General features: G+C 38.9%; 1 protein-coding gene across 5 annotated transcripts in view; it reads right to left on the bottom strand.

Annotated features, from left to right (window-relative positions):
* Positions 1–13026, bottom strand: part of SLIT3 (slit guidance ligand 3) — a 424983-nt gene that overhangs the window by 115189 nt on the left and 296768 nt on the right. For all 5 annotated transcript variants that reach the window (XM_015875943.2, XM_015875942.2, XM_015875944.2 and 2 more), the window contains one exon: positions 8851–8922. In XM_015875943.2, the coding sequence (XP_015731429.1) occupies positions 8851–8922 (72 nt within the window). The remainder of the gene's footprint in view (positions 1–8850; positions 8923–13026) is intronic.

Below are 13026 nucleotides of genomic sequence, written 5' to 3'. Positions count from 1 at the left end.
TGTTCTCAGGTAATGCACATTAACTTAGACTGGCTGCTCCATGACAGGCATGGTATCTAGTTGTACAAGAAGAAAACTGGAAGCAATGATGTACTTTATGCTATCTTCTTTTATTATTATAGCAGTAGTAGACTCTGTGTTGGTGCTGTCCACCCTCATGCAGAGCAAGCCTTATCATCACTGATCCCACTTACTAACCCCTCAGTGCAAAGCTGAGCTGCAACTGCAGTCCAAGCCAGGATTCAAGTTCATTCTGTCTTTCAACAAAACATGAATAAACCCAACACTGGGAATTAGAATTTACAGTGTGACAAGTTTCCCTAGCATAAATTTTCAGTGCCTAGATTCATGGCAATATAATCAGTGACATTCCTGTATAAGCCAAATACCAAAATGAGCAAAACTGATCCTATGCACAGTCACACAGGCAGAGGCACACTCTCTGCTTTAAGCATTAAAGAAAGTAATTTGTAACAGGAAAGTGCTTCTGCAGACTGTTTAGAAGTGGGAATTCAGGTACTACAAAGCTTTTCCAAGGTGACAACACCTATTCCATCTCTCAGCTACACAATATATGTGCAGTGCCTAAGTCTAAAGAGGCAGATGGTGTGCTTAATGGTAATCCAGATGTGGCCACACTGGGTGGATCATAACATGGATTAATGTCCAATTTCTGACCAGAATCAGTGAGAAAGGGAAACAAAAGTGAAAAACTATGAGAAAGCAAAATAAATCACTCCTAGTTTTTTTTCCTTCTCCTTACTGTGAGTCAGAGGACAACTTTTGGCCATAAGCATTCAGGTTTACACCTTCCTTCTAAACACTCAATTATTTTAAAATATCCTCTATGGGCATTATTGTAACTTCTTATTGATTCCTTCTTAAATGCCACAGCCCACAGTGGCATCTGATTATTAATTAAATATATACAAGGCCGATCCTGCAGATAAAACGATAAGATAGAAGGAAAAAACACCCACAGCAAAGGTGAATGAGAAAAACATACATTGTAGCAGGAAGGAATGCTGACCTGCCTAAACACTGAACTACGTTGTAAAACAGGCTATGCGTTAGTTTTCATTGGACCTGCACCAAAATAAGAGGAAATATTAAACGCTGAGTCTGATTTTTGCAATAATTGCATAGTATTTGTGTTGCAGCAATTTACAGTGAAGGTAAATTCCACTAATTTTCCTGTTTGTTTGTTTTCTATTGGCTTGATCAGATGAGGTTTACACAGAGCTTCCAGATGTGGTGCACCATTAAAAAAACCCCAAAACGTTACGAAGTCAAAAGGCAATAAAACTACACGCTACCTGGAGGAATGAGAGATCATTAACTCTCAATTTTCATCCCTCTGGATATTTAATAAATACAAAGAAACTCTCTTGCAAGTTCAGGACCACCAAAGAATAGAGAGGGAAGGTGAAAGCCATTGTGGTTACACCCCATTGAAAGCAGCAAACAGAGTAGTGCAGTATCACAATTCTATGATCCCATTTCCTCAAAGAGGGAATTTGTCCACACGCTGAAATAATAACATGTTTCAGCTAAGCCCTCTGAATGAACGTGCACTGAATTGGCACGGTAATTGGATCAGATGCTCGTAAGCACCATCTGCATAATTAAGATGGTCCCATAATTGAATTATATGCCCAAGCACAGTTTCAAGTGATTAACATTTAAATAACATTTTGAACTCCAAAACCAAAATGATCGAAGAAATTGTTTTTTAAGTGCAAATGGGGATGTTGATTTGGCTTTTACCCTTAACAACATTTGTATTTTCAGCTCAGCGAAGTCACGTAATCAAACTATTAACAAATAACTACGTAGCTGAGGAACTGCAACAGCAGCCTAGCAACGCTAACACGCTGGAGACTGAAGGTTGATTTCTGTTGCTATACAATGAACCAGAAATCATGCTAGGTACAGTAACCAGCCCACAGGAAAGTGTGGGACAAATACAGCACTGAACCACAAGAAAACTTCTTCTCTTTCCTTTCCATCAGCTTTGTGTTTTAGCAATGATGACAACGTGATGCAAATGAATCCCATGAACTGTCTGGCACATCCCACAGGCCAGACTTCACTGGGGAACAGAGAACTCACCAGAAAAAGACAAATTTAAAATGCACGGGAGAAGAGAGCTGAAGTTATTTGCACAAGTAAGAGCAGAATACAAATTCAATACATGTGCCTTTTATAGAATATCAGTAGTCAAAAGCTTCACCTACATACAAAGCACTATATGGTAGCAAAGAAAGGGCTTTGGACAGAAAGCATTCCTTAGACCTGCTACAGTATTTTGTTACAATATAACAGACCTGTCAAAATATTTCTTCAGCGTGATTTTTTCAGTGTTTTGTTATGAAACCTGTAGGGAATGGAAAGCCATCCATTACAGGACAACAGCAGAAGCACCAGTGCACAAGTGGGGGCTTAAGAGATGGAATTAGATAATCCTTAAGGTCCCCTCTGACCCAAGCCATTCAACAATCCTAACTATGGAGTCATATAAAGGGCCACGCAGCCAACCCAGCAGTCACTGACAAGCTGTGCTTAATGACAGAGCTGCGTGTCCCCACTTAGTTATTGGCAAAATAATCCTATTAGGTTCCAGGAGCGTTTCCGAATGGCCTGGAGTGTAGATCAGCAATCTGAATGCCTCTCTGCATAATGATATTTTGACATCTACTAAAATTTACATTTTCTAATGTGATGACTGACCACCGAAGAGTCTGTCAGCACTTCAGTTGATAATACCCAGTGTGAACTCATCATCACGCTTGCTTGAACTAGCTTCAAGTGTTTCTTCATGTCCAGGAAACTGGATGATGGTGATGACAAATTTATTCAAAGTAAATTAAAATGGAAAAGTCACGAGCTGATAACGAGTCAAAAAGGAAGTCAGACAGTTCCACTTTGGAGAGATTTTAAAGACCTTATTTCATTCCTCATCCAAAAGACTGCAACTCCATTTGAACAACATCCATAAAACAATCCTGCGGTACTTGTGTTACTACCTGGAGAATTACAGCATGTGGTATCACAGCATCTGGACTCTGCCTTTTCGAATTCAATGTTGTCCAATTTATGCCTGCAGATATCCACATGATAATTCAGATGCACAGGGGAATAAACACATTTTCTCAGCTTCCTGCACTACCAGGGAGTTAGTTTCTTGTGCAATAATAACTAGGAGAGCTTCTGTCAGGTGAAGCCAGCTTGGAGCACTGGCGTCAGAAGAGCCAATAAATTGCACACTGACGTACAAACTAGCGGTTGTTTGGGGAAGCTGCATGCAGACAGATTACAGAAGTGACACAGGAAAGGCAGATGCTGCTGCTGCAGTCTTTCATTAGTGTCTGACTGTAATTGTATTTCTGTGTCTAGCAGATGCTCCTCCCTCGTTTCAACAGCAGTTACTGAGTTTAGCAATATTATCACAATGGCAGCCTAAATGCAGAAATCTAAAGAAAAAAAAGCTTGAGGCAAAAGGCTTGAAAACAATTCTAAAGCTATTAAACAGGTCTGTGCAGGGAGCATTTTCTCCTGGAGTAGAAGGATGAGGGTTACACAATATCTCTATTGTTACCTAGTTCTGAGTAATCAAGTAAAAGTCCCTGTGTACATCATTTTGCTAAGAATTTAGAATCACAAAATCCAGAAACTTCATAGGTAGTGAAAGACCTTGGGAGGTCATCCGGTCTGAACCTCACTGAAAGCAGAATCAGTGTAGAGGCCTTTAGCAGACAACTGCTTTACATGAGAAATAATTCTTGTCATGGCTCATAGGATAATTCATAATGGCAGGAAGCTCAAGAGGTTTTCTGTCCTGTTAGACTGCCCAAAGCAGGGTGAGATGTGAGGTCAGGCCTGTTTGCTCACAGTTCTATTCAGCGTTGTCTTTCAAACTTTCCGGGATAGAGGCTGCACAGCTTCTATGGGCAGCCTGCTCCACTGCTTGGCTCGCCATTGTGAAAATGCTTCCCCCTATCTCTACCTAGTCAGTAGTTCTCATTTCATTCCTGTTCTCTCCACTCCATGAGAAAAATAAAGAGCTCTTCAGAATAAGAAGATTCTAAACATCCCTTGTTAAACAGCACAGAAGATTGCTACGAGGAGAAAGGAACTTGGAAATGGAAAACTGTCAGATCTTTATTCTGGCATTCATGTGGTGTTTGCATCACTGCTTAATGATACTTTTGTATATATTAGTGTAATGTACACAATACAAAATATTGGAATTGATCTACATTCTTTAAAGTACTTTAAAAAAATATTTTGTATGGATTTGTGATTAACTGGATTTTCCTTGAGCTTTTAACAAGCTCCAAAAGCATGCAATAAATATTTGGTAGACTGTAGATCCTATTTTAAGCTCCTAAGTACTGGGATTCACTTTACAATTACACTTCAATACAAGTACTTCAGACTTGGCAAATTTACCATGGAGCTAATTTCCAAGCAACTTCACTGGAAAAACTAAGACAGTACCAGATATTGCACCACTTATCCAAGGAGAAGCAGCATAAAAGTACATTAAGAAGGAGAATAACCCTAAGAAAATCTGAGCGGTTGAGGTTTGGGAAGACAGATAGTGGCAGATTCTAACAGCGCACACACATCTTCCCTCTTCATACAAAACTGCTTTGAATAAAGGTCAGTCAGACTTGTCAAGATGAGATCCAGTCCCAGTTTTAATCCAAGTTAAATGATTGGATCTGGAAGAGTAATTTTTCATTATTTTTGAAGTTATTTTACCAGTTAACACGTCAAACCCTCGGCATCACCACAAACCTCTGCTTTCAATGTGCATATGCACCAGGAGAATATCTACTTGAAGCAACACTAAAACAGAATCAGAGAGAGGGAATCCCTCCTGCTTGCAAAGCTTGTCCAGCAACCTGGGGTATCTCAAGCATGAGTTGTATGATCAGAACACCTGAGCACCTGGTATGACCAGTGACAATGCAAATTGAATTTCCTCAATGAAAAAGGATTCACTGAAAACTGATACTGGCCAGACGTTTGAAAAATGAGATTTCATCCACTTATTTTATTTTGCCATATAATCTCTTTAAACAAGAGAGATTTTATAACTTTTGGTTCCAGGAAGCAGAGCACTCTGTTGCATGAAATGTATAACTAATAAAAAGACCTCCAGAATGTTTGTTTTAATATGGTTGCAGAGAGGAAAGCGTATTACTTAGGTATGAAAAATAGTGGTTAATAAACTTGGTGCCCATTATCCACGGCTCACTGCCTTGAGCCACTTGACTCTGTTTCACTGCTGTCTGGCTCTGCACGTTCACTCATTCGGGAGCAAGCAGAGCAACTGTCAGGTTTATCTGTCACAGGGCTGCTGAAAAAGAAAGAGCTGCACAGCATTTTGTTCTGCCCCCTGCGCAGTGACTGGCAGACAGCTTGGCAAGCACAAGGTTCATGAAAGAGCCTGTCCACATTCCGGGAAAGCTGAAAGACAGGTGAGAAGGACATTCAAATGTATTCCAGTTTCTAGACAGACTAAGATTAGTTTAAGGCCTCCTGGACAGGCATTCAAATTGCCAACAGCGAGCAGTTACTTGAAAACTTCCACCTTAAGCTGAAATCCTTTCCATCCTTCTGGCATTCAAGTGCCAGTTACACAAACAAAGGTAACCGAGCATGTGCTGTTCCACAGCTTGGACTGATTACTATCTCAGTGAAATGGAAGTTGCAGTTTACTATTAAAAATCAAATAAAAAAACTTATATTGCAGCTGTGTCCACTTCTGGAAAAAAGGCCTCTCGAATCTGAATTGACCTAAAATTCTCAGAAGGTACTTGATTCAGATTGCTGAAAAGAATGTATGAAAAGTATGAGGGTCACACTGCGGCAGCTTCCTAGAACCCTCCCTCCTGGAAACTGCAGACAGGACAAGGAAAATGACATGGCCCAAGAAAAGCTTCTGTTTCACAACACAGACATATAGTTGGACTTGGACAATAACCTCTGCTGCTGTGTTGGTTAAAGATGCATATTCAGGAAAATATAAGATTTGTGAAATCAGTAATTTAACAAATCCAATTGTGTGATTACTTATAACTGTGCCTCGTTACTTTCCTTCTAAATGTATTATGAACTTTGTTTTGTGTGACAGAACTAACAGAATTCTCACGTTATCAAGCTCATCTAGAACTCGTTCAAATTCCTATTTCCCACACACCAAAGACAAATGGGACAGTTTAGGATGCTGTCATGCCAAGCTGAGTATTACTTTACCCAGCTGTAATGCTTCTGACATCAGTGGCACTGCCTGAAAGTGTAGGGTATTCACACAAAACAATCCTGCCTCAACAAAGGTGGAATAATTTGGGCCTACAGAGTGACGTCGTACTTCAACAGAAGAACAGCAACATTTCTGAGAAACACTGACAAGACTTATCCAAAACAGGGAATTACAATGTTATCTGCTCTGCAATTCCATGTCATTTGTTTCCTTCTAATTAAAATCCCAACACTTTTGCACAGGACCTACCACCACTGCCATATACTGAGCATGGACTTCCTTACCACAAGATCAATGTATTTAAAAAAAATGTTCCAGTTCATGCTGAGGAAATTATACTGGCTACCAGCCTTCTTACCAGTAACGTCCCCAAACTAATAGGAAGAAATCCAATCTGAGACCGCTGAACACTAAATTTGATATAACCATGGAGCACTTTTCCAACTGTTCTGCAGCAAGTCTAAAACCAGCAAATGCTGTTTAAGTGTCCATTAAAATACTACAAGCAATGCCAAAATAGTTCCTTCAAGGTCGTGATCAGAAAAGTGTGCATGAGCACTTGATGTTCTCCTTGCCAACCACTCCTTCACACACAAATACTTTCAGAACTCCCCTAGAGCCTCAAGAGCCATAGTACTCCAAGAATCCCATGAAGAATACAACTTCTCAAGGCTTACCTACTAACAGTTAAATGATTAAAGCATTGCCCCCTGTCGTCTAGCATATAGGTTTTGCCCCTCTAACAAAAAGGTGTAACCTCCATTAACGCACATTACTGTATCTTAGCACAGATACAGAACTCCCTTAAGCACAGCACTTCATGCACACAGTGACCGCAGTATAAAAAATGAAAGGTGTCTAATGCTTTATTCAAAACTGAGCTATGAGATGGGTGATCTTTCTACTGCAAGAAATTTCATCTATACAGTGTCCAGGGTTAGAAAGAGCAGTTGTGTATCGCTTGTAATTACTTGTAATTACACACTTTCAGACTGTGGGAAACCAGAAAAGTTTTATCAAACTTAGTTTTTTTTAATAGTTTCTTTTGCAGGCTCAAAACAATAAATGAACATTTTTGCTTTCCTTCTGCCTTCAGTATCCCCACTGCACCAAACACAATGAAAGTTTAACAGCAACAAACACGCCAGAAATAGCAACACACACCAATTCACATCTGAACACTTCCACGCTTACTGTTCCCATGCCTGTTAATATATCTCCCTCCCAGATATTCACTCTTCCTTCTAGTGCAGAGGCTGATCATGAAGGCACTGCAGTGCCAGCAAACTTGTGAGATGTGGGTCAGGAAAGAAGAAAGGAAATGCCAGAAAAGGTGTGTGCAAAGGGCAAAGAAGACAGACAGTTTGCCACCACTGCAGCTCCAGGGTTTGTCATAACCAAACCACATGCGCTTTTGCTTGTCTTTCTCTAGAATAAGGTGGTTCATGTCTGCAAATAAAATCTTATGGCTAAGTAACACATCAGAACAGTCCTCTGCTTAACAAATATTCAAATAATTTCACTTTTTAGCTCTTCGGCTTTGCTTATGAATTTATAAACTAAATCTATGTTTATTTTTATATAGCATATAACAGTATCAAAGATCACAGTCAGAATGGCAGACATTAAGGAGTAATCATGAAAATTCAGATTTTCAATTCTGGTTAAGTCAGAAGAACTTAGCATATATAAATGCTACGGTTTTATTTTATACTTTATGTCATTTAATATTTGAGGGTGGTGAGGGTACAAGTGGTATAAGCCAAAATCACTTAGTTTTATATATCATGTTATCTGAGTGCATCATCCATGATGATATTAGCAATGTTAGGAAGTTAAAATCACTTCACTTCTGCTCCCTCTACTGTCTGGCTGCAATAGTAGCTGACTTCCCTCTCTGAAAGAGTTATGGGTTCCAGTGCGATTATGGAGATGAGTGCGTGCAATTCGGAATTTCACATTTGGCTTAGGAAATTCTCTATGCCACATTAATAAATACTGACGAGTACACATTATACCCCTGATTATGACAACGTATTAAATCACACACGGCATAAAATACTTGAATATACAATTGAGTCTGAAATGATTTCTCTTACAACTAAGCCACACTTGGTGCAATAAGAATAAAATATTGAGCATGGCTGGTAACAATAAGGTCTTTCATGCACAATTTTGCTTGCATGTGCAGGTACCTGCAACACAGTAGCCCTTAAGGATCCAGACATTCAACCACAAATGCTAAAAGCATAAAAACAATCAGATGGCACCTCCACCCTCACATCAGCCACCGACCAAATTTCCTTTCTTGGACTTTGCTGAGGCTCTCATTTCCTCCCCACATTTAAATCCTGCGTGTCTGTTATAATCTGTGACTTGCACTGCGCTATAAAACTGTTGGCATCTTACCTTTCTTTTTTCAATCCTTGCCTCCCTTTTGCCTGACACAGAAACAACAGACTAACACGTCCTAGTGACTTTTCAGTGGAGAAGGTAATTATATTAATGTCAGAAGCTGAAAAATCAGTAAATGTAGTTAGTCTGTAAAATAAAGAAGAGGAAAAGATTGTACTTACAGCAGCTGCAGAGACACAAGATCATCAAAAAGGCCCTGGGGAATCTCTGTGATCTTGTTTCCATAGAGCACTCTGAAAGATACGGGAAGGCAAAATAAATCTTAAATAACACACCAGTTTAGTGTCCTCCCACATCTCTGCATTATCATCTTTATTGATCTTGTGTACCATGCCCAGGATCTGTGGGCATTTCATTTAACTACTGATCTCATTTTCTTTTCAGAGAGCACATGGTATCAAATGAGTCGTTATGATTCAGGCATCGTCTGGTGTTGGAAAGCATTTCTAATGTAGAAACTGGACATTGTCCAAAAAGTGTATCTAAAATATTTTTCATTCTGTCATCCTTTTTAGTAGTATTTTAACCATTGAAAAGCACATTGCAGGGATCAAAAACCTAGAATTCTGTTCAGTGACAGTGAATTTAAAAGCCAAGTAGCAGAAGCGGTTTGCAGATAAAATTTCACATAACTGACCCTCTTCAGATATAATAATTGGCAAGAAATGTGACACGGGCATCACTGGATAAAATGTTACAGCTTCACCAGCTGCTATTACAATTCAACTAGCTAATGTATACAAAAATAATGAATAAAGAAAAAGCTTGGACTGGGAATAGTCAGATATTTTGGAAACACTGAAGTAATTTAGGTATAGTTTAGGTATAAAAAAAACAACAACAACAACAAAAAAAACCAACAATGAGGATTAAATAGCACAAGTAAAAGGCACTGTATAAGCTTTCATTATTTTCAACCATAAATATATGCTGTCTCATATTTATGATTCATTTCAATATTACAAATATTTTTTTTTTTATTGAAAAACTAAAGACATATCATCAGAATTCGAACCAAAATAAAAACAACAGACAAAACCACCACTGCAATTCAATGCGCTACATGGGGATCAAAACAAAATCATAAAACAGGACTTCAAACTTCTTTAAAGCACTTTCTCAAGCAATTTCTGTAAGTTGATAAAATTTGCCCAGACAAGAATGTGAGTTACGAGTTCATATGAGCCACGGGAAGAGGTCCAGGCTCCCTCTGAATGTTACCCCTCACTTGACCATTTTAGTAGCCATCAAATTGATGAGAACAAGATTTATGTTATTTGTGGGCTCTCCATTGGACACAGTAAATGGTTATAAACCGGTTCATGCCAAAACTGTGCTGCTCATGTCACTGAAACGGTTCATTCCCAAATTTTTTAATGTGCAACAACATGCAAGCAATGAATCAAACAGCCATGTGAGGCTCGGATGCTGGCTCAAATCCTGGATTACTCTGTCTTTCAACATTTAAAATATTATGGTGTGTTGAACACAATGAAAAACAAACACTTAGCACGACAGGCCATTTACAATAGTCTCCTGCCTTCCCAGAGTATGGCCACTTCAATTTACTCTTCATCAGTCACTGGAAGAATATCAACTCTGTGGGAGAGTTTCTAGATCAGCTCATTTCTGAGCCTAAATAAAACGAACATAAATAATACAACTTATATATGACACTCTAAACTTGAAACTTCATTTTTCATGACTTTTGTAGTTTAGAAGGAACTGAACTTCAATTCAAGGAATTAATGATCACAGCACTGCATCTTCTCTAAACAAATTATGGAATCATTCAGGTTGGAGAGGACCTCTAAGACCATCTAGTCCATTAATTCTTGTTCATCTACTGCAGAATCAAGAGTTAAGGCTGTTAATGTGCCGATGCAGTGATTCTTAGTTTTTTGAGCAATGAATGCTCACTATTTTTTTTCTATTTTTTTTTTTCACAGATTTGATTTGCTAATCATTTTGTTAAAGTCAAAATCTGAAGTTAATGTCTACAGAATCTAATGAGCAGATTTTTTTTTTTTTTTATTTTTTTAGCAAGTGCCTCATCTATATACAAGGTTTACATGATAAGGTTTCTGAGATGAGATTATCATCTTATCTTTGTGAAGCAGCAAAATAACCAACACTAGTCAGCAACGCACAATACTATAGAATATAGGAAAGAGTTCAGAAGCCATGCCTTACAAATACATGAGAACAAAAGGAAAAAAAACAAAACAAAAAAACAACCACTCCAGACTAAGGGTAATTTTGGCTGTAGAAGCAGTAAAATCTCATGTAAAATAAAGCCCGGGAGTATTTGCAGTTAGTATAGCCGTTAGCTGTGGTACTACTAAATATAAATACCAAACAACGACTCTTGATAGAGTAGTTTTTCATTTACTTCTTTAAAAGTTGGGTAGTCATAATGCTGAATTTGAAACCTTTTTATATCTTTATTACTTTGAACAAAGTAAAACTCATTAAAATTGTCTCTAAAACAAAACGAAGTTTCAATTTTAGAAGGCAGGAAAAAAAAATACGAATTTTCAAACCTAATTGGGCTTATGTGCTTGTGGAAGATTAGCATTCAAACAAATTAACAGCTAAACAAAAGTCAGTATGAGAGCTCAGGCACTTGTCTCAAATCCACATTCATGTTCAGCAATACACAGAGCCAAATTAGCTAATGCCACTGTCTGCCTGCCGTGCCAGAGCTGAAGTCAAACAGTCCTACAGAGAGAAGAGATGCGGAGGGGAATGGAGATGCACAATAAGACCTTGCATTTCAGTTCTTGAGTTACCTATTTCCATTCACTCCAATAGAAGGCACAGAAACTTTCACTCTCCTCAGAGCTCTCGTTGTTTTTTTCCATGACAGGAAGACATACCCACTGGTATGAATAACTGTCAGGTTCTTGATTCAAGATGCTTTTGTTCTGGATGTATCAACTGCAGCACTCTGAGCAGTACCTGCCTACTGAAAAGAATAGCCACCCTGTGGGTATCCCATTAGAGCCCCCACTCCCCTCTCTGCCCTGTTTTGGGGCTCACCTCACAGGAAGGCACTTAATAATCTCCAATTATTTTACCAAGTTTTCATAGACTAGCAATTTTAGACCTTTGCCTATGGTATTATGAGTTCTGAAAATGCATTTTCACTTGCATCCCTCTTGTATTTTGGTTATATTTTGCAGGACACATAGGTTTACCATCTATTGTGCGAGCCTGGTATAGAAACATAATCCTCCTTCTATCCCCTGGCATGTGAAATTTAGACCTAAAGTACGTTTCATTAAATACGTATCAGGAGCAGCTTACTAACAGCTGCCAGCAGACAACTCAGTGAATCACAATGACTTTTATGATAATGTTAAAACAATTACTAAAAAGCTTGTTCTGTGCTTTTGATTGTTCGTTTGCTCCTCAACTTCGGTGGGAGACCAAATGAGACATAGGCCTGATAAATGCTATTTACTGTCAGGTGGAGAAGATGCACACTTTGGTATAATAAGCTTGCTATACTCTGATTGTCTATTCACAATGCTAAGTATGAAAATATTAAACAGAGACTGAGCCAAAATAAATGGAGTGACCAGTCTTCATTATGGTTCCTTTCTTCCTTTTCTCACTATACCTGATAGTCTCCATTACAATGATGGAAACCAGCATGAAGGGAGAAAACAGTCACAAAAATGCTTCAGCATGCCAGGCTTGTCAGTGCATAAGGATTATTACTGTTATTATTTTCCACACACAAGTAAAGCTCATCCAAGAATGCCCAGAATGAGGGGTTGCTCATGGTATTTTTAATTCAAGCAAACATTTCCCATTTTTTTGCATGTGGCTCTTCTACCACCAACAGGTTCCTGCTATGGTATAGGTGCACTGAGCCAGGAAAGGATGGATTCTCAGCAGCATGAAGAGCCATCAGTTTGTCAGTTCACAGCTAAATGCTTCCAGCATGGCCATGAACCACAAGCTGCTATTCTTCAGAAGCAACTGGCGGATTGGGTCACAACCTGCAGCAGTTTTAGGGCCGCCATCACCTTTCCTAACAATGGCAAGGACACTCCATGTAAAGCACAGCCCCTGGCTGCACTGCAGGCACTGGAGCAGATGCCTAGAAGAAGCACCCTATTTAGCTGAATAGTATTTGCTGAAAATCCAGGTATATTCAGCTTTTCACAAAAAGGGCTCTAAAAATAGGACCTTTTCCCCAGCCCCTCGACTCAACTAGTTGCCTTCAATTAAAAGAACTGGAAAAAGGAATAACTTGTAAACCTTTATTTTACCCCTCATTAAATTAAAATGTGCAGTTCTGTGTGTAAAGTTAGTTATGATGCACG

The sequence above is a fragment of the Coturnix japonica genome, chromosome 13, assembly GCF_001577835.2.
Source record: "Coturnix japonica isolate 7356 chromosome 13, Coturnix japonica 2.1, whole genome shotgun sequence".
Classification (NCBI taxonomy): Eukaryota; Metazoa; Chordata; class Aves; order Galliformes; family Phasianidae; genus Coturnix; species Coturnix japonica.
This window is presented reverse-complemented; position numbering and strand designations above follow the sequence as displayed.